Source organism: Hyperolius riggenbachi, chromosome 3, assembly GCF_040937935.1.
Source record: "Hyperolius riggenbachi isolate aHypRig1 chromosome 3, aHypRig1.pri, whole genome shotgun sequence".
Taxonomy (NCBI): Eukaryota; Metazoa; Chordata; class Amphibia; order Anura; family Hyperoliidae; genus Hyperolius; species Hyperolius riggenbachi.
The window spans coordinates 75,043,321-75,071,098 of NC_090648.1; the positions used below are offsets into that span (position 1 = coordinate 75,043,321).

Sequence of the window (27,778 nt, forward strand, 5' to 3'; positions counted from 1 at the left end):
AGTACCATCCCCCCCCCCCCCCCCAGCTCTCTGTGTGCAGGCTGATGTGGGGAAACTTCTTCACAGGACACAAGGGGTGAGGAGGGGACACTATGGGGGATGCCAGCTTCTCCTATCTAGCACTTGGTAGTTTAGAGCTGGAATCCCCAAACCAATATTTGGACAATGTGGGGAAATGTGTATATGCAGTATATTCTTATATGTGCTTTGTAGCATAACTATGGCCAGCATAATACAGTACATTTGCAGTATGGCCAGCATAATGCAGTACATTTGCAGTATTTTATGTATATACATTTGCTCCTGCTGCTGCTATTTGCTAGGCTTGTGGGGGTGGGGCCTGAGAAGAATCCTTATGTATGCTGCGGGGGGGGGGGGGGGGGAGGGGTAGATCTCATGGACTCTGCAGGTTGAAAAGTAGCTCGCGAGCCGAAAAAGTGTGGGCACCCCTGGCCTAGGGTGTTACCCCCTACAACTCCTAGGCAGTAGCGTTTCCCGACTTGTTAGGGCAATTACGTACTCTATGACCCCCCTCTGCGCAGTAAAGACACAGCTGCTCAGACATCCTACGTCTCCGCTCCACTTGGGAAAGTTTCGACCGACCAATCTGCATTGGTTCAGGTGGAGGCGAGACAGGAGGAGGTGGAGTTTCTGGAGGCGCAGCATAGGACACCATTCTTACTTGACTACTACCCCGGGTGTGTTTCTGGTAGTGTAGCCTGCGGTCGACTCGAATGGCTGATGAAATGGCCTCATCGACTGTTTTAGGTTCAGGCAGACTTAACATGAGATTGGAAACCTCATCTGACAACCCCGATAAGAAGCAATCTAAGAGGGCATAAGTGTCCCACCTGGCTGAAACTGACCACCTCCTAAATTCGGCTGCGTAATCCTCGACCAGACCCTTGCCTTGACGCAAAAGCTTGAGCTTCCGCTCAGAAGTCGCGGCAAGGTCTGGGTCGTCATAAATCACTGCCATGGCTTTAAAGAATTCATCCACTGAGGTGAGGGCTAAGTCTCCGATGGGCAAACTGTACGCCCACGTCTGAGAATCGCCTGATAACAAAGTCTTAATGAATATAACCGTATGGGCCTCAGTTCCCGAAGATCGGGGTTTCAACTCAAAGTAGAATAACACTCTATTCCTAAAGTTGCGGAAGTCTGATCTGTGACCAGAAAATTTCTCAGGTACAGGTAAACGCATGTCAGAGCTAGGAGGGGATCGCACCTCCTTCACTGCCGTCTGGAGGGTTTGTACTGAACCAGACAAGATGTCAATCATAGTCTTGTGACTACCCAGCACTTGGTTGATGTTTTCCACCGAAGAGGCAAGAGCGCCCAGACGGTCAGTGTGTGCGTCCATTTGCATTTTTGGTCTGGCGTTCTGTAACGATCGGTGTAACACAGAGAGGGTCTGATTACCGGTGAACTGCAGTATCACCGAGAATGCAGAATATACCTGATTATTGGTGATCTGCAGTATCACCGATAATCAGATATATATTCTAACCTCTGGACACCTGAGTAACGAGTGAGTGTTATGCAACGGTAACTTTGAGTACACACAGAGGAATGTTCCTTCCGTAGGCCTAGACTCTCCCGAGGGAGGAGCTAGGCAGAAGGTGGGAAGGACAGAGTAGGAGTGACACCAGTGAGAGGGTGTCACTCACAGGTCTGGGAACTGCCTCTGACAGTAAGGCTAGTTCTCGAGGTCGGACAAGCCAGGTCGTTAACACACAGACGGATCAAGTACAGATTCAGGAGACAGGTGCAGAATCCAGTGAACAGGCAGGGTTTGGCAACAGAGTATCAGAAGTAGCAAGGTACAGAATCAGGAGGCAAATACAGAGTCCAGGAACGAGCAGAGTTTGGCAACAGGAGATCAGAAGTAGCAAGGTACAGAATCAGAGTTCAAAGGAATGGTCAGGCAGGCAGAAGGTCATAGCAAATAATACAGTTCAAATTCCTAACGCTAAGGTGTGAGATCCTTGGCCGTCAACACCTTTGGAAACTATGCTAGTACACAGATACAGACAAGGTCTGAGTGCTACCACGTAGTGATCGCAACGCCCGACACCAGAGAAATGCCCAGCACCCAGTATATATACATCAGTGCTCTCCAGCACCTCCCTTAATTGCTGGACCAATGAAAGTTGCTGCAATTGTCAGCTGACCGGCCTGGTCAGCTGACCTTCCTCTGACTGCCATAAAAGCCCTGCCCCTCTGCGCGCGCACGCGTCCTCCTAAACCAGTGTGGACTATCAGTCCCAGCCACACCAGTCATGTGTTGTAATGTTGTATGGGATGCGGAATCCGCCGTCACGCTGTCTGAGCGTGCTGCGTTTCCTCCGCGTCCCACCTTACTGAGAGAGGCAGGCCCATGCGTACAAACCGCCGCGTCAGACGCGGCGGTTTCTCCGCGTTCCGCTATGCCAGCCGCGGAAACAGCCGCCTCATTTTGCGTCCATGCGGCGGCTTTTCCACGTTTCTTCACATTACTATTCTATTTGTTATTTGTACATTTTTTCTTTTGTATTTTAAACGCTTTCATTCTCTTATTGGGGAACAGAAAGCCTGTGACTCTGCTCTGCTTTCTCCTTCCTTACCTATTTACATTTCTCCCGAGTTTTAAACCATGAGTTAATTTTAATCTTATCTAAAACATTACTTTTCAGCACTTAATAATTGAAAAGTACTAAAAAGAAGGTAAAAAAAAGTAATATCAAATACATTTTGAGTAATTTCTTGCATGGTGGTAGCTTTAAAGAAAACCTGTACTGAAAATTAATAGTCAAAATAACTATACACAAGTCATACTTACCTGCTGTGTAGTCTTCGCCTCAATCTCTTTCTCCTCTGCTGTGTCCTGTTTGTCCACTGATCAATGGAATTCTCCGTCCTCCATTTTGAAAATGGCCATTACCCCATAACAGCTTCCTGGTCAGCACACAGTTAAATTGTAATATCGCCCACTTGAGCCATAGGGAAACATGGACACATCAGTTCTCCTCTCAGCGGTAACTGACAGCAACTGATATATAACTGACAGCAACTGATATATTTCAGTTCTGACAAAATGTTGTCAGAACTGGAAGGGATCATTGTCAGAAGAAAATGGTGAGCTTCTGAGAGGAACTGATGGCAAGGTAACTATGTAATGTTCATTTGAAGTCACCTAGTGTGTTTATTTTGAATAATTTTACTTAGTACAGGTTCTCTTTAAAGGTATTTTATTGGTAAGGTTTGAAAATATCTTCTTTGAGAAAACAACTGGTCCCCCTGAAACATTTTTCCTACTTCCGAACATTCGTTTTTTCAGTGCAAGTGAAACAAGTAATATACGGCCGGTTGATAGTAGGCATGAGCACGTAGATTTCACGGAATTCTGACTTTTCCTTTGGAATTTCGCAATGTCAAGTTAACGTAAAAATTATATAATGTACAAACTTTTTTTCACATAAATAGAAAAAACTATCTATTGAGCTTGCTAAAGGTACATGAATGAGAAAATTCTATGCGACATAGCAACAATTGTAAGTGAAATATTGTAACCTATCGTGAGTACTGTAACCTATAGTGATATGCTGCCTTAGTGGGAGCGTAGTTGGCTAAAGAAGGGTGGCACGGCTGCTGGTGTTCCCGTGGGAGCTGTGTAAGTCGTTGGAATGGTCCAGCATTGCTTCCAAAGCCCCGCAGGGGGAATGGCATGCTTGGAAAAATGACTTGATTTTTCTTGCCAAATGTTCCATGTTAGCAGGTTTTTGCTGGGCACATCAGCATGTAGAGTCTCAGGACAGTAATAACTAACACCCGCCTACATCATACATATGTATGAGTGTTTTGCATTGTACTTGTGTAATGCAACCAGTCACAGGTGAGGTTTCCTCTGCCTTACGGTACCCCTGACCTGGTTCCCTCCCATCAGATACTTTTCATTTTGTTTTGTTTTGTTACTGGTGCTGTGACTAGCAGCACACAGCACCATCCTCCCCCCTCCGGCGCCCACTGTAGCCCCTGTTCTGTCATCAATTGTGAGCAGGGAGAAAGTGGCAGTTCTTCCACCCCTCTGCCTGTCCATAATTCAGCCCCCTCCACTCGCCGCTATAGTTCCCCATATGATCTTCTGCACATAGAGCGCAGACAAGCTGCTCTTGTGCAATCTTGTGGTATTTGAGGTCAGATATCCTTCCAACCTCAATCAACACAAGCCTGCTCACAGCACAGCTCCCCGGTGCGCTATGTGCAGTGGATAAGGGGAACTATAGTGGCGAGTGGAGGGGCGGGACTAAAGAAGTGCAGAGGGGAGGAAGGACTGCCACTTCCTCCCTGCCCATATTTGAGGGGCAGAATGGGGCGCTGGAGGTGGGAGGATGGTGCTGTTTGCTAGTCACAGCACCAGTAACAAAACGATATTAAAAGTATTGGGGACCAGGTCAGGGCCAGGGTTCTTTAACATTTCATTGAGCATTCCAGCATTTTTTAGCAACTGGACAGTATCATGGCTACCAACTTTTAGAGATAAGAAAGATGGACACTCTAAGACACGCCCCTGCCACACCTCTAACCACGCCCAAAGAGGGGCTGTCCCACCAAAAGAGGGACAGTTGGGAGCTATGTGGTATGACTTCATGGGAAATTTGTATGTCGTCTGAAGATTGATTTCTATATGCTGTAATGTTATTTTGGGGGGGAAGCAACATCTTTATGAGGTCATGAGGTCCTGAGGTCTTTTCAATTGTGTTAATGGAGCTTGTTATATAGTGCTGTGTTCTCTATAGTGTTTTACACATTGTAATTCCACTGTTATATATTTTGAGAAAGAGGATCTGCATATACCCAAAATGATAGTCCTTTTTAATTTAAATTCAGAAAAGCCTATTTGCTAGAGGTAGCATTGGAGGTTTACTGCCTCATCTGCTAACGCCTCTGTCTCCTTCCCTAGTGTCTCGAACTCACTACACTCTAGATTGTCAGCTCACAAGGGCAGGAACCTCCTCCTCCTAGAGTGTCTAATTCTCAATGGCAGGGACCTCCTCCCAGGGTTTTAATTCTCAAGGGCAGGGACCTCCTCCTAGTGTTTCTTATTCTGATGTAATTTATCATATTATTATTGAGTATTTATACAGTGCCAACATCTTCCTTAGCACTGTACATAGTACAAAAAAATAGTGGGGAGCATAGATACATGAGCCGTTCAAAACTCTATTGGGACTACCAGCAATACAAGTACATACCCGGTACATAGTTGATGTGTGGTTTGAGACATCAATAGTGGTACATGTTCATATGATTCATAGGGCAGCATGGTGGTGAACTGCACTCTCGCCTTGTAGTACTGGGTCCCCGGTTCTAATTCCATCCAGGGCACTATCTCTACAGAGTTTGTTTGTTCTCCCCATGTCTATGTGGGTTTCCTCTGGGCACCTCAGTTTCCTCCCAAAAACATACAGGTAAATGAATTGGCTTCCCCCAATTAATAGGTGGGTTTTACGAGAATGTTTGAAGGTCTCCAGGCTCAGTCAGAACATAATGGACAGGATGTGGGAGAGAGTTCCAAATGAGAGGTGATGCTCGTGAGTAGTGATGCTCGGATACCCCTTTTTATAATTCGAGTTTGGTCGAATTCAAATAGTAAATTATTCGAATTCGGTCGAATATTTGAGTCGAATATTTTTTACTATTCGATTCGACCTCGGACTTCGACCTCACTATTCGAGTCGGTATTCGAGCTCATTATTCGAGCTGACTATTCGAATTGGCCTTAAATAGCTTCCAACACTTGTTTTGAGGGTGAATGATGCAAGAAACATCTTTTTTTCCAAGTAACAACAGCAAGTGATTATGTGGGGATGTTTCTGTAAAAAAAAAAAAAAAGGTGGAAAGAGAAGTTGTGTCCAAAATGTTGTTCAGTACTGTATATACTTCTTCTTCTTCTTTATCTTCTATATCTTCTTCTTCTTCTTCATCTTCTTCATCATCATCTTCTTCATCTTCTTCTTCTTCTTCTTCATCATCTTCTTCATCTTCTTCTTCTTCTTCTTCATCATCTTCTTCTTCTTCATCATCTTCTTCATCTTCTTCTTCTTCTTCATCTTCTTCTTCATCATCTTCTTCTTCTTTATCTTCTTCATCTTCTTCTTCTTCATTTTCTTCATCTTCTTCATCTTCTTCATCTTCTTCATCTTCATCATCTTCTTCATCTTCTTCTTCATCTTCTTCATCTTCTTCATCTTCTTCTTCTCCTTCTTTTTCTATATCGTCTTCTTCTTCTTCACTTATTTCTCTTTTATATATTTTTTGTAAAGAAATTCAGCTATTTTTGAGCGTAATAAATAGCTGGTTGCGCACGCATGTTGGAAGCGCCATTGTATGTGCTCCCTGGCAGTGGAAACACACAGACAGCAGGAGGTAAATTCAGCAGCAGGAGGAGGATGATGAGTGTGTGGCAGCAGGCAGTCAATGAGGCAGGCAGCGTGACATAATAGCCCTGGTACCTAGCGGTGATACCAGGGCTGTAAATAAACACAGCAGGAGGTCCCAGACAGCGGTCGTGCAGCCCACATCGTGTCCAATACACAACTGGGACAATACAGTTTTCAACCCGGGCACCTCAGAAAAATTAAACCTTTTTTTTTTTTAATGGTTTATTTGTTTTGTTTTTACAACAAATTACACAGACAGATATAGCTATTGTTTGACGTGATAGCTGGTGGCAGAGTGGCAGCAGAAGGTAATTCTGTGTACCCTGGCAGTGGGAAACACAGACAGACAGCAGCAGCAGCAGGAGGAATGGAGGAGTAATGTGAGCAACTATTGTTTGACGTAATAGCTGGTGGCAGAGTGGCAGCAGAAGGAAATTCTGTGTACCCTGGCAGTGGGAAACACAGACAGACAGCAGCAGCAGCAGGAGGAATGGAGGAGTAGTGTGAGTGTGGCAGCAGGTAGGTAGGCAGCGTGACATAATAGCCCTGGTACCTAGCGGTGATACCAGGGCTGTAAATAAACACAGCAGGAGGTCCCAGACAGCGGTCGTGCAGCCCACATTGTGTCCAATACACAACTGGGACAACACAGTTTTCAACCCGGGCACCTCAGAAAAATTAAACCTTTTTTTTTTTTTTTTTTAATGGTTTATTTGTTTTGTTTTTACAACAAATTACACAGACAGATATAGCTATTGTTTGACGTAATAGCTGGTGGCAGAGTGGCAGCAGAAGGTAATTCTGTGTACCCTGGCAGTGGGAAACACAGACAGACAGCAACAGCAGCAGGAGGAATGGAGGAGTAATGTGAGCAACTATTGTTTGACGTAATAGCTGGTGGCAGAGTGGCAGCAGAAGGAAATTCTGTGTACCCTGGCAGTGGGAAACACAGACAGACAGCAGCAGCAGCAGCAGCAGGAGGAATGGAGGAGTAGTGTGAGTGTGGCAGCAGGTAGGTAGGCAGCGTGACATAATAGCCCTGGTACCTAGCGGTGATACCAGGGCTGTAAATAAACACAGCAGGAGGTCCCAGACAGCGGTCGTGCAGCCCACATCGTGTCCAATACACAACAGGGACAACACAGTTTTCAACCCGGGCACCTCAGAAAAATTTAACTTTTTTTTTTTTTAATGGTTTATTTGTTTTGTTTTTACAACAAATTACACAGACAGATATAGCTATTGTTTGACGTAATAGCTGGTGGCAGAGTGGCAGCAGAAGGTGATTCTGTGTACCCTGGCAGTGGGAAACACAGACAGACAGCAGAAGGGCAGTACACAGCAGCCCACTGTAGGTGTAAAATGTGTGGCTGCAGGCGACGTAATAGTCAAAGTGAACCAGGCTGGCTTAGTGAGCAGGAGCCAGGAGGTGGTAAAGGGTGGTAAGGCACATTAACGATGGTTCTTCAGTTCATGTCCCCCTCTCGCCGACAACAGGGGCCAGGAACTCGCCTTCCACCCACGCCTGGTTCATCTTGAGAAACATCAGTCTGTCCACAGACTTGTGAGACAGACGTGAGCGTTTCTCGGTGACCACGCCACCAGCTGCACTGAAGCAGCGCTCGGACAGCACGCTGGAAGGGGGGCAGGACAGCACTTCCAGGGCGTACTGCGCCAGCTCGCTCCAGATCTCCAGGCGCTTGACCCAATACTCCATGGGATCAACAGGGGCATCGCTGTCAAGCCCGCTGTAGGACCCCATGTAGTCAGCCACCATTCGGGTCAGGCGCTGGCTGTGACCGGAGGAGGATGCTGCTGCATGCACCTCCTCTCTAGTCACTGCTGCCGGAGCCTCTACAGTCCTGTAGAGCTCGTTGCTGAGAGACAGCAGGTCTGTGGGGCGCTTGCTGCTGGATGCAGGCACCTGCTGCTGCCTCTGTGCTGGCTGGACAGTGGGGGTGGAAGGCTGGGGGAAGGCTTCCTCCAAGCGCTCAACAAGGGCCTGCTGCAAGCTCCTTATTTGTTGCGCTGGGTCTCCTCCTGCAGGCGGCAGGAACTGGCTCAACTTCCCCTTGAGGCGTGGGTCCAACATCATGCTGATCCAGATGTCCTCCCTCTGCTTCATCTGGATCACCCTGGGGTCCTTGCGCAGGCATTGGGAAGAGGCGGGCCACGTGTGCTGGCACATCGACGGCAGTGCTGTCCTCATCCTCCTCCTCTGCCGCCTCATCCTCTCTCCACCCCCGCACCAACTCAGCTGCGCTGTGCTGATCCCCCTCATCAGCAGCAAGGTCAGGGACCTCCACCAAGTCCTCCTCCTCCTCCCCCTCAGAGGTGGACTGTGCAGCTGCATGACGCTCCTGCTGGTCCAAGGCTGCCGCTCCCTGTTCCAGCAAAGCATCGAGGGCCCTGTTCAGCAGACAAACCAGGGGCACCCACTCGCAGACCATAGCATGGTCCCTGCTCACCATGTTAGTGGCCTGCAGAAAGGGAGCCAGCACTGAGCACACCTGCTGCATGTGCCTCCAGTCATCATCGGGGACGATGGACGGGATGTTGCTGGTCCTGTCCCTTCTCTGGGCGGCGGAAACAGTGGCCTGGGCAAGGTACTGGTTGACAGCGTGCTTCTGTTCAACCAGACACTCCAACATCGCCAGAGTGGAGTTCCAGCGAGTCGGAACGTCAAGGATCAGCCGATGGCGTGGCAGCTCCAGCTCCTTTTGCATGTCTTCCAGGCTCTACAGGCTGCAGCCGAGCGCCGGAAGTGACGCACAACGTTCCTTGCCGTTTCCAGCAGTTCGCCCATCCCCTGGTAGGTGCGCAAGAACTTCTGCACCACCAGGTTCAGCACGTGGGCAAGACAGGGGATGTGGGTCAGGTTTCCCCTGTCAATTGCGGCAACCAGATTGGCCCCATTGTCGGCCACCACCTCTCCGACTCTGAGGCCTCTGGGGGTCAGCCAAATCCTCTCCTGCTCCTGGAGTTTGGCCAACACATGGGTTGCCGTCAGTTTGGTCTTCCCAAGGCTGACCAAGTGCAGCAGCGCTTGGCAGTGGCGGGCCTTCACGCTGCTGCTGAGGCGGGGGGTTTGGCCAGGTGTGCCGGAGGATGGCAGAGGATCGGAGGAACCTGCTGCAGTTCCCCTGACCCTGCGGGGTGGCACCACCCACTGTGTTGCTGCTGCTGCTGTGCCCGCTGCTGCTCTCTAGGCATGGTCGGAATAGCCAATTTCCGATTCCGTGGTAATTCCGCATACCGCCACTACCGAAATTCCGCTACCGTTTCATTCCGAGGGAATTCCTGAGCCGTTCCGCGGAATTCCGAGATACACGGAATTCCGTCAGAAAATTTTAAAATATCTCTCTCTCTCTCCCTCCTCCTCCTCCTCCTCCTCCTCCTCGCAATAGAAAAAGTACCATGATTAAGGATTGGTACTTTTTGAAAAGCATGCTTATATACTACAGCTCCTCCTCCTCCTCCTCCTCCTCCTCCTCCTCGCAATAGAAAAAGTAGCATGATTAAGGATTGGTACTTTTTCAAAAGCATGCTTATATACCACAGCTCCTCCTCCTCCTCCTCCTCCTCCTCCTCCTCAATGCAATAGAAAAAGTAGCATGATTAAGGATTGGTACTTTTTTAAAAGCATGCTTATATACCACAGCTGCTCCTCCTTCTCCATCCATCCTCTTATATCACCCAGTAGGGAATTGCAGATTTTCAAAACAGCTTATATACCATAGCTGGGATTTGAACCCAGGATGCAGTGTGTAGTAGGTATCTGTCTTAACCTCTAGACCATGAACCACACTACATGGTAAAGCTGTCCTAGCATAAACCATACTACCATTATGATCAATGCAATAGAAAAAGTAGCATGATTAAAGAGAACCAGAGATGAAGCACCCTCTTGTATTTTACCTTATAAATCAGTGGGAACATGACAGTAAACACCTAATCTGCCCTTTGTTTCATTGTTCTCTGTGTAATCTGACTGTTATCACGTCTGATAAGAATCCCCGACTGAGAAGTCAGGCTGCTCCGTCTAGCTTTGCTACAGAAAGATTATAGCTAAGTCTGTCTTCTGTGGTGTTATTTCAAGCCCAAGCCTGCCCCCTTGTGGCTTTGCTATAATGACTCAGCAATAATCATTCCCAGCAAAGCCAGATTTAATTGCTCAGTCTGGGATTCTTGTGACTGCTGTTAACAGACACTTTTAGCAGTGAGGAGTAGGACGAAACAGAGAGCATGGTAAGTGTTTTCTCTAATGTTCTTACTGATATACATGGTAAAATACACAAGGGTGCTTCCTCTCTGGTTCCCTTTAAGGATTAGTACTTTTTGAAAAGCATGCTTATATACCACAGCTGGGATTTGAACCCAGTATGCAGTGTGTAGTAGCTAGTAGGTATCTGTCTTAACCTCTAGACCATGAACCACACTACATGGTAAAGCTGTCCTAGCATAAACCATACTACCATTATGATCAATGCAATAGAAAAAGTAGCATGATTAAGGATTGGTACTTTTTGAAAAGCATGCTTATATACCATAGCTGGGATTTGAACCCTGTATGCAGTGTCTAGTAGGTATCTGTCTTAACCTCTAGACCATGAACCACACTACATGGTAAAGCTGTCCTAGCATAAACCATACTACCATTATGATCAATTCAATAGAAAAAGTAGCATGATTAAGGATTGGTACTTTTTGAAAAGCATGCTTATATACCGTAGCTGGGATTTGAACCCAGTATGCAGTGTCTAGTAGTTAGTAGGTATCTGTTTTAACCTCTAGACCATGAACTACACTACATGGTAAAGCTGTCCGAGCATAAACCATACTACCATTATGATCAATTCAATAGAAAAAGTAGCATGATTAAGGATTGGTACTTTTTGAAAAACACTGTTTTGAAAATCTGCAATTCCCTACTGGATGATATAAGAGGATGGATGGATGGATGGATGGATGGAGGAGGAGGAGGAGGAGGAGGAGGAGGAGGAGGAGGAGGAGGAGGAGGAGGAGGAGGAGGAGGAGGAGGGAGAGGGAGAGGGAGAGGGAGAAAATTTTGATGTGATTCTGGAAAATTCCATCGGATTTATAAATTTCCGCGGAATTCCGTTTGAGATATATAGAAATTCCGTTCCGACTAACAAAATCGGAATTATTAATTCCGACCGGAATCACGGAACTAATAATTCCGCGGAATTTTCCGACCATGCCTACTGCTCTCCCATCCTCACCCCCTTCCACCAAGCTGACCCAGTGGACAGTGAAGGACAGGTAGCGGCCTGTCCCGAAGCGGCTGCTCCAGGAGTCCATGGTGACGTGGACCCTTTCACCAACCGCGTGCTCCAGCCCTCGCTCCACATTGGCCATCACAAAGCGGTGCAGTGCAGGAATGGCCTTGCGGGCGAAGAAGTGTCTGCTGGGGAGCTGCCAGTCTGAGGCTGCACAAGCAAGCAGCGCACGCATGTCGCTCCCCTCCTGCACGAGCGTGTACGGCAGGAGTTGGGAGCACATGGCCCGTGCCAGCAAGCCGTTCAGCTGCCACACGCGACGGCTGCTGGGAGGCAGAGCCCTAACCACCCCCTGGAAGTACTCGCTCAAAAGGCTCTGGCGTGGCCTTTTGCTGGCACGGGAATCAGCGGACACAGCAGAGGAGGCCACTGAGGACTGGCTGCCAGAACAGGCCTCAGTGTCGGCGGCAGGAGTTGCAGAGGGGGGAGGAGCAGTGCGTTTCCGCACTCCTGCTGGTGCTGCTGGAGGAGCAGGAGGGCGGGTGGCTACTGTTGCTGCTGCTGCTGCTGCTGAAGGCTGTGCAGTGATGGGTGTGGTGCCACTGCCAGCACCAGATGCCTTCAGCCTCTGGAACTCCTCATGCTGGTGGAAATGTTTCGCAGCAAGGTGGTTGATGAGAGAGCTGGTGCTGAACTTTAAGGGGTCTGCACCTCTGCTCAACTTCCGCTGACAGTGGTTGCAAGTGGCGTACTTGCTTTACACTGTGGGCATGGTGAAAAATCGCCAGATTGGTGACAAAAACAACCCCCTACGGCCTGGAGCCGCTGCTGCCTGTCTCCCTGTGGTGGGTGGGGCGGGGGCTTGGGTGCAGCTGGTGGTGGTACTGGCAGATGCTGCTGCTGCTGCTGAGCCTGAGACACCAGCAGGCTGTGGGACCTGCCTACTGCTGCCAATGCTTGCAATGATGCACCTCCTTGCAAGGCCCACAAGCGCATCCTCCTCCTCCTCAGAGCTGCTGATGACGACATCCCCTGGAGCTGGTGGCACCCAGTCTTTGTCTGCCACCGTGTCATCATCATCCTCCCCCTCCTGAAACATGTCCTGCTGGGATGATGACCCCCCAAACTCCTCTCCTGATGCATGGATGGGCTGCTTGACTGTCGCCACAGTCTTGCTGTCCAATCCCTCCTCCCCCAAAGTGCCCATCAGCATCTCCTCCTCAAGATCGCCAACAACAGCAGACAATTTACTCATGATGCCTGGGGTCAAAAGACTGCTGAATGACAGGTCGGCGAGTGACGGTGAACTGGCCTCCTCCCCAGGCTCTGCTGGGTGGCTGCTGCGAACAGGGGTGGTGGTGGTGGTGGTGAGGGTGGAGGCCTCGGATGCAGTGCTGATGGCGGGCTGCTCATCCTCCGTCATCAGTTGCACCACAGTGTCTGCATCCTTTTCCTCAATGGGACGTTTCCGACCCGGCTGGAGGAAAATTGGAGCAGGTGCTACACGCTGCTGCTGCTGTGTCTCTGCAGCGTGAGTTGCAGATGCTCCTGCTGGGCGGCGCCCAAGGCGTCCACGGCCAGTCGCTATAGGAGGAATGTTAGCCACTGACGCTGCTGCTGCTGCTGCGGAACTGTGCATGGTGGCGCGGCCGCGGCTTGCCACAATGCTGCTCCCTCTCCTCCTGATTCCCTTGCTGCCCTTCCCCTTGCCCAAACCGCGCTGGCTGCCACTTCCAGACATCTTAGATGTTTTGGGCGTAAACACAAAAGTTTTTTAAAAGGGCGGGTGAAAAGTGGGGTACTTTAATGGAGTGGGTTGGTGGGTGAGGTGACACTAATCACTAAGTGATTAGATCGCTAACTGATTAGTCCAGTACAAATACAAAATACAATAATCGGTAATCAGTAAGTGTGAACAGTGAACAGTGAGTGTGTCCCCTAGTACACTAACTAGAAATTACAATAATCAGTAGTAATCACAAGGAAATAGAGTGTGTGTACACTACAGACAGTGAGTGCACGCACGCGCACACACGCGCAGGAGCTAGCCTATGAACAGTGACTGAGTGAGTGTCCCTAGTACAGTAAGTAAGTAGTAACAGTCAGGAAGTACAACTAGAAATTACAATAATCAGTAGTAATCACAAGGAAATAGAGTGTGTGTACACTACAGACAGTGAGTGCACACACGCGCAGGAGCTAGCCTATGAACAGTGACTGAGTGAGTGTCCCTACCCTAGTACAGTAAGTAAGTAGTAACAGTCAGGAAGTACAACTAGTAGAAATTACAATAATCAGATTCAGTAGTAATCACAAGGAAATAGAGTGTGTGTACAGACAGTGCACACGCACACACACGCAGGAGCTAGCCTATGAACAGTGACTGAGTGTCCCTCCCTAGTACAGTAAGTAGTAACAGTAAGTACAACTAGAAATTACAATAATTAATCAGTAATCAGAAGGAAATAGAGTGTGTGTACACTACAGTGCACGCACACACACACGGTCACACGCAGGAGCTATGAACAAACAGTGACAGTGAGTGTCCTAGTACAGTTATATAACTACAATACAAAATACAATCACTCAGTAGCTAGTAAAGGACAGCAGAAATACTGGTATAGATGAGAGATAAACTAACAGAGGACAGGAGAGAACAGCTGAGCTGCCCACACAGGCAGGCCCTGAGGCCTAAAGTTGTGTAAGCTTGCCTGCAGCAGCTGGCTCTCTAGTAACACACAAGCTAGTACTAACTAAAATACAATGTCTATCTAACTAACAACAATATAGGTGTATATAGGAGGTGTATGTGAGCAAAAACGCTAGGTGAATGACCACAATAAAGCTCTTGCTAAGCCAAAGCACAAAGGAGCAGATCTCTCTCTGTACAAAGTCAGGCAAGGACGGAAAAACCGAACATGGCGGCCGCTATTTATAGGGTAGGGGCTAGCCAGGGTCCCCCTCAGTGATTGGCTGCCGTCAGAGGGCCTGGGAGCCCTCTGATTGGCTCTGAGGACCTCAATCTGGGCTATGACGCTATTCGAGCTCGGTATTCGAGCTCGAATAGCGCTGTTAGCTCGAATAGCGCGAATAGTGAATGTGCTATTCGAGTTCACTCGAATAGCCCATTCGAATATCTCCAGCTATTCGGAGCTCGAATACCGAGCTCGAATAGCTGAAAAAGAGCTCGAATATTCGAGCTACTCGAATATTCGAGCTCTGTTGAGCACCACTGCTCGTGAGAAGTCCTGGACGTGAGAGTGAGAGGAAGTGACTAAGCTAGATGACAGGAGTGTCTCCTGGGAGAAGCGAAGGTTCCGGGAGGGATGGTATCTGGATTAGTGAGGAAATGTTAGGGGGTGACAACTTACGTAGAGCTTTGTATGATAGGGTGAAGAGTTTAAACTTACATACCTTTTTTTTACTGCATTCTATTAGGGTGACTCTGTAATTTAGCCATCAGTGTGACAGTAATACAGAAATGATATCTTACTTTGAAGGTGCATCTTCTGAGGTGCGCTTTGTGTTTTAAATTCAGCTTCGCAGGTGAACTCCATCTCATGCATGTTTGTAGTCACCTCCACAGTGCATGTGACACTAGTGTGGTTCTCTTTGTTGTAGGAGGGTTTACAAGGATAGACTGTCCCATTGCCTTTAACGGTTAATGTAGCATTCAGAGTGCCATTGTAGGGCAGTGTACAGATGATATCTGTACTTTCATCTTCATAGATCTTTTCTTGAAACTTAATAACAGGGACTGGCAGAGTACCTGAGGCGAGAAAGACATTTTGTCAATAAGATGTTGTGACTGGATGTTGCATTTCAACACACACGTGCACACACACACACACATACACACATGCACACGCACGCACACACAAACACACATACACACACGTGTGCACACACACACGAACACACGCACACACATATACATGCACACACACACACACAAACACACATGCACACATACACACACACACGTGTGTGCACACACACACACACACACACACACACACGCATGCACGCACACCCATGCACACACATGCACACACAAACACACACACTTTTCTCCCCTTCCGGGAGGCCGCTACAGCCAGCAGGTGGTTAGGGATCCATCTGAAAATGGCGCCTGCGAATAATGGCGCATAGTGTTGCCGCTAATCTGTTTGTCGCTTATCGCTATTTAACATTAAAGCCTTATCGTTATTTAGCGTTAAAGCATTATCGTTATTTAGCGTAAACACACAGAACCCTCTCTGTACCTATCCCTAACCCCTAACCCCCCCCCCCGGTGGTGCCTAACCCTATCCACCCCCCCTAAGACCCCCCTGGTGGTGCCTAACCCTAAGACACCCCTGGTGGTGCCTAACCCTAGCCACCCCCCTGGTGGTGCCTAACCCTAACCACAGCCCTGGTGGTGCCTAACCCCAACCTTCCCCCTGGAGGTGCCTAACCCTAAGCATCCCCCTGGTGGTGCCTAACTCTAAGACCCCCCTGGTGGTGCCTAGCCCTAACCACCCCCCTGGAGGTGCCTAACCCTAAGCACCCCCTGGTGGTGCCTAACCCTAAATCTCCCCTGGTGGTGCCTAACCCTAAATCTCCCCTGATGGTGCCTAACCCTAACCTTGACAGTGTTACATTAAATCCATTCACCGTTTTGCAGTTACAGTTTTTTACAATTGCTTAAGCACCGTTTTTTTTTTAAATGTTTTAAAACACTTCACACAATTTTCACACCACCACACACAAGTAGCACAACACCTCAGATTATGTGCAAAATGGACCACATTAGTCAAAACTACACTTTTTTGCCAAAACCCTATTTTCTTGTCAAACAGATAAACATGTCATAATATGATAAACAGATTCTGTTTAAATCATTTAAACACTCCAGTGTTTAACTTAAAACACTATTAGCATTTCCATGGAGAAAGTGTAAAAATACATTCTTCCACACTACATGGTACAAGTTACTGTAAGGCCCCGTTCACACTTGCGGTTTTGTCAAAACCGCACCGGATGTCCGGACCGCACCGGAGCCGGACCGGACCTGATCCGTACGGTTCCTATCCGGATCCGGTCCGGATCCGGTCCGTTTGCATCCGGTTTCCGTGCGGTGTGAACACGGTTGCGGTCCAGATCCGGTTTCTTAAGGAGATAACATCCTGTAAATACCTGGGGTCTGGGAGGTCAGCAGAAGGGTCTGGGGTCACTGTTGGAGACAGGTGGACGTGTGGAGACCATCCGTGGATACAGAGACTGCAGTTGGGACCATGGATCCAGGCATTTTTTACTCGTAAACCTGGGAATTCTCTCCTTCCTGTTGTTCGCCTCCTCATTATCAGACATCAGACATGTTGCTGCCAAAACGAGCTCCAGCATGAAATCGCTGCTGCCCCACTCTTTGAACGCTGGGCCCATGTGGTCCCCATCCAAAATGCATAGGAAGTGGGATAGAACGTCCGGTTTTTGTAGCCAGTGTGTTGTGCGCTCTCCGGCTCTCATTGCTTTGTATTGGCCGGATGGTGCAGTCCGGCTCCGCTCCGGATACGGCTGCCGGAGGAGCCGGACCAAAAAATAGCGCATGTTGGAACGGACGCCGGAGTCCGGATCCGGTCCGGATCCGGTCCGGCTCTGGTCCGGCAGAACGGACGCATGTGAACGGACGCATAGGCTTTCATTGCTATTGCCGTGCGTCCGTTCCGTCCGTTCTGCAAGCGGTCCGGCTCCGGCACGGCGATTCCGGACGGCCACCGCTAATGTGAACCGGGCCTAACACTGCGGTCCTCAAGTGGTTGAACAAGGTTGTGCAGGCAGTGATGGTAGGCAGACTTGTTGTGTATTGTGGTCAGAAAAACCAAGTTCATAGGGCCCAACAGTCCCCGATTTCTGCTAGACTGTACTGGGTCCTGCCTCTTCCACACAAAGTCCAGATTACTGCAAGCAGAGACACTCACTGGGAACTCTGTAAGTGACAGGAGAGAAGTAGTGCTGATTGCGGTAGCTTTCACTGCTGCCACCTGGTGTGCGTGCTTTTAAATTTTTTTTAAAAAAGTTGCGAGTTTAAACAGGAAAAACTGATGTGATAGTAGCTTCTTTAACTTTACCGATATTCTACTATCACATACTGTAACCTAACTTTTACCTTACCCCATCCCTTACCTATGTCTAACACTATCCTCTCCCCCAATACCTAACACTAACCCCTCCCCACCTACATCTAACACTAACTTCTACCTACCTACAACCTAACACTAACCTTCACCACAATAGCCACAATTTAACTGGTGGCCAAATTACCTTCCCTGGACACTTCTGATGCAAAAGTATAGCATACAGTATAGTGGAATTCTGGCACCCACCATAGTCGCAATTTAACAGTTTCCGCCATAGCTGCTATGTAATAGGTCCCCAAATTACCTTTCCGATGCCACTCCTGCTGTTAAAGTTTAAAGCCGGAGTTCCGCTATAGTATGGTGGAACTCCAACGCCTACCACAGCGGCAATTTAGCCAGCTCTGGAGCAGCCGTAGCCACAATTTCTACACGGGTTCCATTCGCACAGCCATCTGCGCTAATTGATGTGAACGAGTACTTATGCTGGCAGTCCTTAGCAGCACTCACCAGAATTGAATATCAACTCAAGGGCTACAATTCACTAAGACCTGTTTAGTAATTTTTTCCTTGTAGTAAATAATTGGTTGCGGTAAAATGTATTTTTTTTTTTACAATACAATATATTGCCGAATGGCGGTATAGTTCAGTAAAAAAAAATTAAAAGTGTTTGTTAATATCCAAGCGTAAGATGCTGAAAATTACAGTATTTTACTGAGTAAAACATTGAAATGCAGTGATTTCTGGGTAGGAGGAGGAGATATTTAGCAAGGCGGGCAATTTCAGCATGCTCTCTTCACCCACGTTGTGCCTGACCTGAGCGCCACCACCATAGACATATTGTTATTATGTCTATGGTCGCACAGCAGTGTAATTCGGGTGACAGACCCCAAATTACTTCTCCTTCCAAGTTGCTATGACTCCGAAAGTAGAATAGTAATTAATGCCGTCCAGAATTTGAGTGGCAACAGGGCGATCCGTTAATCAGCTCACCCTGCCCCAAAGTGACAAGACGGTGAAACTCCATGTATGTGTATTTAGCGTGTGTGGCACCGTTTTTGCAACACCAAAAGTTGGCAATACAATCAATTCCTCCCTGACAGGAATCGACTCCTCCCATACACTGCACAAACATATTCCAGCAGGGAATCAGTAGAAAACCAATTGAACCACAGCATTGCACTGTTCGATTCAGTGCAACGCTATATCCCGTCGATCTATTGCCACTCCTGCTCCGCCCCTGATTGACCTAGATTTTCCATTCAGTCCAGTCTATACTTTGGATCAATTTTTAGTTAAAAAAATATAAATCAACTAAAATCCTTGCATATGTCTCAGCAGGGCCGGGCCGAGGCATAGGCTGGAGAGGCTCCAGCCTCAGGGCGCAGTGTAGGAGGGTGGCGCACAATTCATTCAGCTGTCATTCCTAATTGTGTATAAAGCAGAAAGAAATAAGAAAAGGGGATACATAGCAGTGACTGCAAGCCAGATAACTAGATATTAAGGTGTTGGGGAGGTTGTGGGCCCTGTGGCCCTCTTAGTCTAATAGCAATCAGTGTGTGACAGCTGGGGTGGGAGGGATGGAGGGGCGCACTTTGGTGTCTCAGCCTTGGGTGCTGGAGGACCTTGTCCCTGCTCTGTGTCTCATGCCTTATTCATAATGGGACATTGCGGAGCTGCATTATAAACTCTTATAACGGAGCTTACCGCAGTGCAATGCTCATCCTATGGGACGTTCACAGTGCAACGTTAGCATCGCATTGTAATGTGTGGCGTTATTGTAAGTCCAGTGCAGTGTGTTACCTCTAAACTCACACATTACCAGGTACAGGAAAGCATACATTTCATTACCTGTATGCTTCACTATAGCTGTTGTATGGGACGGTAACGCAGTGTTAATTTGCGTTACCACCTTTTTTTTGCGTTGCGTTGTAATGCTGCGTTGTGACTTTAACGTTGCATTACAAACGCAACCTCCCACTGTAAATGAGGCCTCAATCTTTCTTGTTAAAACCTGACAGTGAAATGAAATAGACAGCTAGATGTAGGCAATACATTTGTGTTAATTATTAAATGCACACACACCCTTTTTTTCAGGGCCGGTTTAAGCAACAATGGGGCCCCAGGGCAAAATAAACCTGGGCCCCCCCCCCAACATATACCCCGGAACAAAAATCGGCATTAAGGGACCTTTTTTGCAGCTGGTATAGTCAGGGTGTGAAGCCCCAATCGGTCGGAGCTCCACATTCTGGCTATCCCAGCCTGCATGGGGGACAAGGGGTTAAAAAGTTTCAGGAGGGGGGACCCTACAATTTTTTTTTTAAATTCCCACACTCTAAACATAAAAAAAAAAAAAAAATTGGGAAAATAGGAAAACATGCCAGGATCTTCATACAGCCATATTGCGACTGTATAGCAATCCCTGGCCAAAGCGCTGCGGCTGCGTATAGACCCCCTGGAAACCCCGTCAGGAAATTTATTGCGCTTTCGTTTGATGCATGTAAAATTACACTACCGTTAGGTTTGCTACTAAAAGTGACATTTACTGCATTTAAAAGTATACTTTTTTTCCTTCGAAACTTTAAATTCGATTTTCTCAAAAACTATAAGATCTTTTTGAAAAATTGTTTTTTCCTCTTATTCCTAATGATCTCCTTAACATACCCTGCAAATTTAGGGTTTCTAGCATTTAAGGTGGATTTGCTATTAACCATTAAAGTCGGCAGGTTTTTAAATGTGTTTTTTTTTCCTTTGAAACTTTAAAATCGATTTTCTCAAAAACTATAAGGCCGATTTTGAAAAAAAAATTTTCCTCTTGTAGCCACTGGGGGCCCCTACAAGCTCTGGGGCCCTGGGGCAGCTGCCTCCTTTGCCTTAATGGTAGCGCCGGCCCTGCTTTTTTTAGTTTTCTGCAGGAATGCCGCATATTTATAAAAAATGTACAGGAAAAAATACCACAACCGATAAAACCGTATTTCTTGCCGCTCCTTTGGTAAGACAATTGGTAACGCTAAGCGAATTGAAGCCTAGAACTAGAGAAGACACTCATGTACAGTACAGCAGTGTTTCTCAACGTTATTTTGGTATGTATCACTCCTTTTGGAAGGTCTATGCTTGACAAGTACCCCTTGATATAGCAGCAATTATCTCAATTACCCCTTGACACAAATATATTTAATAGTAGTACAAAGTAAGGTAATTGTCTCGAAACGGTTTCCAAGCATTTCCTATAGCTTCCAATTAGCCAAAATAATAATTTGGTGTTGTTATTTATATAGGATTTCTAAAACTCATTTATTATACTTTATTAACTATGTTAAACACAAGAACTCCCTGGACGCCAGGGATGCTCGGATGTGCCTCATCCACGAATTCGGCAATCCGCGTGGTTGCAAAAAAAAAATCCGCATTCGGCCCCACCGCATGCGGATTTTCGTCCGCGTCCACGCAACCACGCGGATTTTCTGCCGTGAATGGCGTAATCACGCGTGGATTCCCGCCCGGAGGCGGATTTTCTTTAAACGTTAATAACAAAGCCCCCATACATGCTACAATCCCCCAAATTGCATGGATTATCGAGGTGATAAGGGGCAACATAACTTCAACATAAAAAATTCCCCCAAAAATTTTTTTTCTAGAGAAAATGGATTTTAAAGTGAAATCAACACTTTAAATGGGGCAATTAATTGGTATTAGTGGTTTTAAAAAGGGATATACGCGTTAAGCAGTCAAAGAGGTGAAGGCGAGTTCCAATGGCACTTGGCGGCGAAGGTACCGCTGGAGGAGGATGAGTGGCTGACGCCAAAAAGGCCCCAGAGAGGTTTTTGTAATTTTTTTTTTGTTTTTTTTTGCAGCAATTAGCAATGACATCGCAGCAGAGTTGTCAGTGGACACGGGCAGTGTGAACGCAGAGTGCATTGGTGGTAGCGACTGAGTCAGGAGAAGGACTATGCGGGCAGTCAGTTCAGCAGCACAGAAGGACCACGGCAACATACTGATAGTAGTAGTAGCAGCACAGCGTCATAGTGCTGGCCAAAAAATTAAATGCACCCGGTGACCCGGGCAGTGTGAACGCAGACAGAGTACATTGGTGGAAGCGAGTGAGTCAGGAGGAGGAGGACCATGCCGGCGGTCAATTCAGCAGCACAGAAGGACCATGGCAACATACTGGTGGTAGTAGTAGCAGCACAGCGTCATAGTGCTGGCCAAAAAATTAAATGCACCCGGTGACCCGGGCAGTGATAACGCAGACAGAGTGCATTGGTGGTACCGTGGTAGCGACTGAGTCAGGAGGAGGACAAAGCGAGCGTTCAGTTCAGCAGCAGCAGCACAGAAGGAAGGACCATGGCAACATACTGGTGGTAGTAGTAGCAGCACAGCGTCATAGTGCTGGCCAAAAAATTAAATGCACCCGGTGACCCGGGCAGTGATAACGCAGACAGAGTACATTGGTGGTACCGTGGTAGCGACTGAGTCAGGAGGAGGAGGAGGACAAAGCGGGCGTTCAGTTCAGCAGCAGCAGCACAGAAGGACCATGGCAACATACTGGTGGTAGTAGTAGCAGCACAGCGTCATAGTGCTGGCCAAAAAATTAAATGCACCTGGTGACCCGGGCAGTGATAACGCAGACAGAGTGCATTGGTGGTACCGTGGTAGCGACTGAGTCAGGAGGAGGAGGAGGAGGACAAAGCAGGCGTTCAGTTCAGCAGCTGCAGCAGCACAGAAGGACCATGGCAACATACTGGTGGTAGTAGTAGCAGCACAGCGTCATAGTGCTGGCCAAAAAATTAAATGCACCCGGTGACCCGGGCAGTGATAACGCAGACAGAGTACATTGGTGGAAGCGACTGAGTCAGGAGGAGGAGGACAATGCGGGCGGTCAGTTCAGCAGCACAGAAGGACCATGGCAACATACTGGTGGTAGTAGTAGTAGCACAGCGTCATAGTGCTGGCCAAAAAATTAAATGCACCCGGTGACCCGGGCAGTGTGAACGCAGAGTGTAGTAGAGACTGAGTCAGGAGGACAAAGCGGGCGGTCAGTTCAGCAGCTCAGAAGGAGGACCATGGCAACTTACTGGTAGTAGTACCATAACACCAAAAAATTAACCAAGGTAAGCACTAGGCAGGTAGTAACTGTCTTTATAAAGGCAGGCATAGTTAACAACAGCACATGCAGCAGCCACTTCATGTCCCCCTGTGTCCGACAATAGGGGCCAGGAACTCACCTTCCACCCAAGCCTGGTTGATTTTCAGGAAGGTGAGTTTGTCCACAGAGGCGTGGGAGAGCCGAGAGCGCTTCTCTGTGACCACGCCACCGGCCGCACTAAAGCATCTCTCTGAGAGGACACTGGAAGGAGGGCAGGATAGGAGTTCCAGGGCGTACTGGGAAAGCTCGCTCCAGATGTCCAGTCTCTTGACCCAGTACTCCAAGGGGTCCACGGGGCTGTCGGTGTCATTGAGCCCACTGGATGACCCCATATAGTCAGACACCATGGTGGTCAGTCGTTGCTTGTACTGGTTGGTGGTGGATGCTGTGGCGGGCACCTCTGTTCTGGGCTGCTGCACTGCATACAGGCTCTTGCTTAGGCTCTTCAGGTCTCCAGGGCGCCAGTTGCTGCTGCTGCTGCTGGTGGTTGTTGTTGTGCTGCTAGTGGCAATGGCAGGCACCTCTTGCTGGCTTGGCAGAGCAGTTACAGTGGGGGTGGAAGGCTGGGGGAATGCTTCCAGTAGTCTGCGCACAAGTGCCTCCTTCAACTCCCTTGTGCGTTGCTCGGTGGTGGATGGCGTCATTAAGTCTCCCAGCTTCCCCTTCAGACGGGGATCAAGCATCAAGGTAATCCAGATGTCCTCCCTTGAATGCATCTGGATCACCCGGGGGTCCCTGCGAAGCCAGCGCAACATGTGCACAGCCATGGGAAACAAGTGGGCCCTGCCAGCAAGATCTTCCTCGTCCTCGCCATTGTCCCATAACGCATGCCTGTCCTCTTCCTGTGCCATGTCGTTGTCCTCCTCAAACCGCCATCCACGTACAACGCCTGCTGCACTCTGCTCCTCCTCCTCCTCCTCATTCAGGTTAGGGACCTCCAACTCTTCCACTACCTGCTGTGAGCCCTCCTCTGAGCTGGACTGTGCTGCCATATGCTCCTGTTCTTCCAACTGCCTCAGGGCTTCATCCCCACGCTCAATTAAATTGTCCATTGCCTGCTCCAGTAGACAAACCAAGGGCACCCACTGGCACACAGAGGCCCGCTCCTCACTGACCATCTTGGTTGCCTCCAGGAAGGGACTCAGCACCAGGCATACTTGCTGCATCAGTGTCCACTGAGTGGCAGTAATCATGGGGACTTGCTGGTTGCTGGGGACACTTGGGTCTAGCATGTAGGCCCTAAGAGCCAGCCTGTGCTGACACAGCCGCTCCAACATGGCCAGAGTCGAATTCCAGCGAACTGGCATGTCGATGATCATCCGGTGTTGTGGCCTTCCATACTGCTGCTGTAAGGTGGACAAGAGTGCAGAGGCAGTGGCTGACAGGCGGAAAAAGCGTACCACCGCCCGGGCATCCTGCAGCAGCTCGCTCATCCCCTGGTAGGTGCGCAAGAAGCGCTGCACCACAAGATTGAGCACGTGGGCCAAGCAGGGGATGTGCTGGAGGTTTCCCTGCTGCACTGCTGCCACCAGGTTGGCCCCGTTATCGGCTGCCACATACCCCACTTCCAGGCCTCTGGGGGTCAGCCACCTCTGCTCCTGCTTCCTGAGGGCGGCCAGGACCTTGGTGGCCGTAAGCCTCTCCTTCCCCAGGGTCACCAATTTTAAAAGGGCTTGGCAGTGCTGAGGCTTAGCGCTGCTGCTGCCGAGGCGGGCTTGCTTTCCGGGTGCAGAGGGAGTGTCGTGACAGGACCCTTCTGCATCCCCCCTGATCCCGCGTGGTGGCACTACTAGCTGGGCTGATGCGCTCTTCTCCTCCCTCCCTTCCATCAGTGTCACCCAGTGGGCCGTAAAGGACAGGTAGCGACCTGTCCCAAATCTGCTACTCCACGAGTCCATGGTCACGTGGACCCGCTTGCCCACAGAGTAGTCCAGGGAACGGGCCACGTTTTCCACCGCAAACTTGTGGAGTGCTGGGATCGCGCTCCTGCTGAAATAGTGGCGACTGGGGACTTGCCACTCGGGGATGCCAAATTGGAGCAGCGTCCGCATGGTGCTCCCCTCCTGCACCAGGGAGTAGGGAAGCAGCTGTGATGCCATGGCCCAGGCCAGCAAGCCATTTAGTTTGCGGATCTGCCTGTGGCTTGGAGGCAGAGGCTTGGTCAGACCCTGAAAGGTGTCGCTCAGCAGGGTCTGACGACGCTGGGATGCAGGGGAGACAGAGGAGAGAGAGACGAACACTGGCTGCCAGCCTCAATGTCTGTTTCCTGAGTAGCCGAGGTGGAAGAGCGCTTGCGTGCTACTACTGCTGCTGCTGTGGGGGATTCACGACCCTGAGGGAGGGATGATGCTGCTGCGCTGGTTGGCCTTCTGCTCTCAGGAACCCCTGCCAGCAGTGCCTGCTTCCTCTTAAAGTCCGCATACTCGCGGCAGTGGCGGCTTCTCAGGTGGCCCTGGAGGGATGAGGTACCCATCTTGCTCAGACTTTTCCCATGGCTCAATCTTTTGCTGCATAACCTGCACACCGCATACCTTTTGTCATCAGTACATTCCTCAAAGCAATCCCACACTGGTGACTTTAATTTACTGCGGCCCCCACTAGCAGAGGGTGCAGCGGAACAATGTGTGGTAGTAGTTGCCGGGGGTTGCATGGTGGTGGTGCCGGCTGAAGCAGTGTCCTGTCTACTTCCTCCACGCCCACTGCTGCCGATGCCCCTGCCCCTGCCTGACATATGGCGATATCCTTGCCTAGGCCGAGGTCACTCGTCATCCTGCTCTGCCTCTGACCATTCTTCCACGGACTCAGCAGGCTGCACATAGTTAGGGTCCACAACGTCGTCATCATCAGCAGCATCATCATAATCCAGCTCTTCCTCTGACTCCCCCGCCTCCTCTTCTGTCCCTACATCCCCAGACACAGACCCCTCTTCTTCATCACCAGAACTCAACAACGCTTGTGATTGTAGCCCGATCTCAATCTCTGCCACATCAGTCCCCAGTAAGTCCTGAGCTTCTTGCATCAGCAGGTTCCCAAAAGCCGGACTAAGGGACAGAACGCTGTCATCCTGGGAGGGCTGCTGACCAGTGGGTGCTGGGGTGGATGTCACAACAAGCGTGGGACGTTGGCTGCTGCTGCTGCTGCTGCTTGGAGTGGTGCTCACAGTAGAGGTCTGGGAGGAAGTCATGATGTCCATGAGTACGTCAGGTTCCATTTGCTCAACCACCACACGGGGACCAGAAACTTTAAAATATTTGGACAATGGCGTCCGCTGACTCGGCCCAGGCTTTGCTGCCCCCCTTTCTGCTGCATCACGACCACGTACAGCTGGGCGTCCTCTCCCTGGACGTGGAGAAGTCCCAGAAGTGGCTGAGGCAATTGAACTCCCTTTCCTCTCACCCCGCGAAACCCTGCCAGACATGTTGCTAGTAATGAATCACTGGATGCAGTGGGCACAGTACAAGGTCACTGAAGGATGCACCAGGCACAGTACAACGGCACTGAAGGATGCAGTGGGCACAGTACAAGGTCACTGAAGGATGCAGTGGGCACAGCAGTGGGCACTGGATATACAACTAGGTCACTGAAGGATCAGTGGGCACAGTACAAGGTCACTGAAGGATGCAGTGGGCACAGCAGTGGGCACTGGATATACAACTAGGTCACTGAAGGATGCAGTGGGCACAGTACAAGGTCACTGAAGGATGCAGTGGGCACAGCAGTGGGCACTGGATATACAACTAGGTCACTGAAGGATGCAGTGGGCACAGTACAAGGTCACTGAAGGATGCAGTGGTCACAGTACAAGGTCACTGAAGAATGCAGTGGGCACAGCAGTGGGCACTGGATATACAACTAGGTCACTGAATAATGCAGTGGGCACAGTACAAGGTCACTGAAGGATGCAGTGGGCACAGTACAAGGTCACTGAAGGATGCAGTGGGCACAGTACAAGGTCACTGAAGGATGCAGTGGGCACAGTAATGGGCACCGGATATACAACTAGGTCACTGAAGGATGCAGTGGGCACAGTACAAGGTCACTGAAGGATGCAGTGGGCACAGCAGTGGGCACTGAATATACAAGTAGGTCACTGAAGGATGCAGTGGGCACAGTACAAGGTCACTGAAGGATGCAGTGGGCACAGCAGTGGGCACTGGATATACAACTAGGTCACTGAAGGATGCAGTGGGCACAGTACAAGGTCACTGAAGGATGCAGTGGGCACAGCAGTGGGCACTGGATATACAACTAGGTCACTGAAGGATGCAGTGGGCACACAAGGATGTCACACTGTGTAATGAGATGCTCATATGCCAGCGAGCGAGCAGTGGGCACTGGGCACGGCACAAGGTCACTGACAGAATGAATGAACAGCGCTGGCAGAGAGTGGCGGCGCTGGCGGTGTGACTGGCTGCCTGCAAATAGTACAAGTGTATAACTGTCACTGGAATATGCAAGTGAACACTGCAGCTGCACTAACCTGCCTGCCTGCACTACACACAGATAATCCCCACTCCCACTACACTGACTACACTGCAGCACTGAACCTGCCTGCACTACACACAGTTAAATAATCACTAGACTCCCACACTCCCACTACACTACACTGACTACAACTAACTACAGCAATCACTCACTGACTAGCTAACTGTGTACAGTCTAAGAGCAGTGTTAGCAAAAAAAAGCTTTGTTTTTAACACAATAAATGCACTTGCTCAAACAACAATGGCCTGGAGATAATCCTCTCAGCACCACAGTCTAGCAAGGACAGAGCTTTTCCATCATGGCCGCCGCTTTATATTCAGGAGGGGAGGGCATAGCTCCCCTCCTGTGATTGGTTGCTAGGGCCTGGCT

General features: G+C 49.2%; 1 protein-coding gene across 1 annotated transcript in view; it reads right to left on the bottom strand.

Annotated features, from left to right (window-relative positions):
* The window catches only part of LOC137562744 (intercellular adhesion molecule 5-like), a 98,664-nt gene that overhangs the window by 40,914 nt on the left and 29,972 nt on the right, over nucleotides 1-27,778 (bottom strand). The window contains exon 2 of the mRNA XM_068274392.1: nucleotides 15,156-15,431. Within this exon, the coding sequence (XP_068130493.1) occupies nucleotides 15,156-15,431 (276 nt within the window). The remainder of the gene's footprint in view (nucleotides 1-15,155; nucleotides 15,432-27,778) is intronic.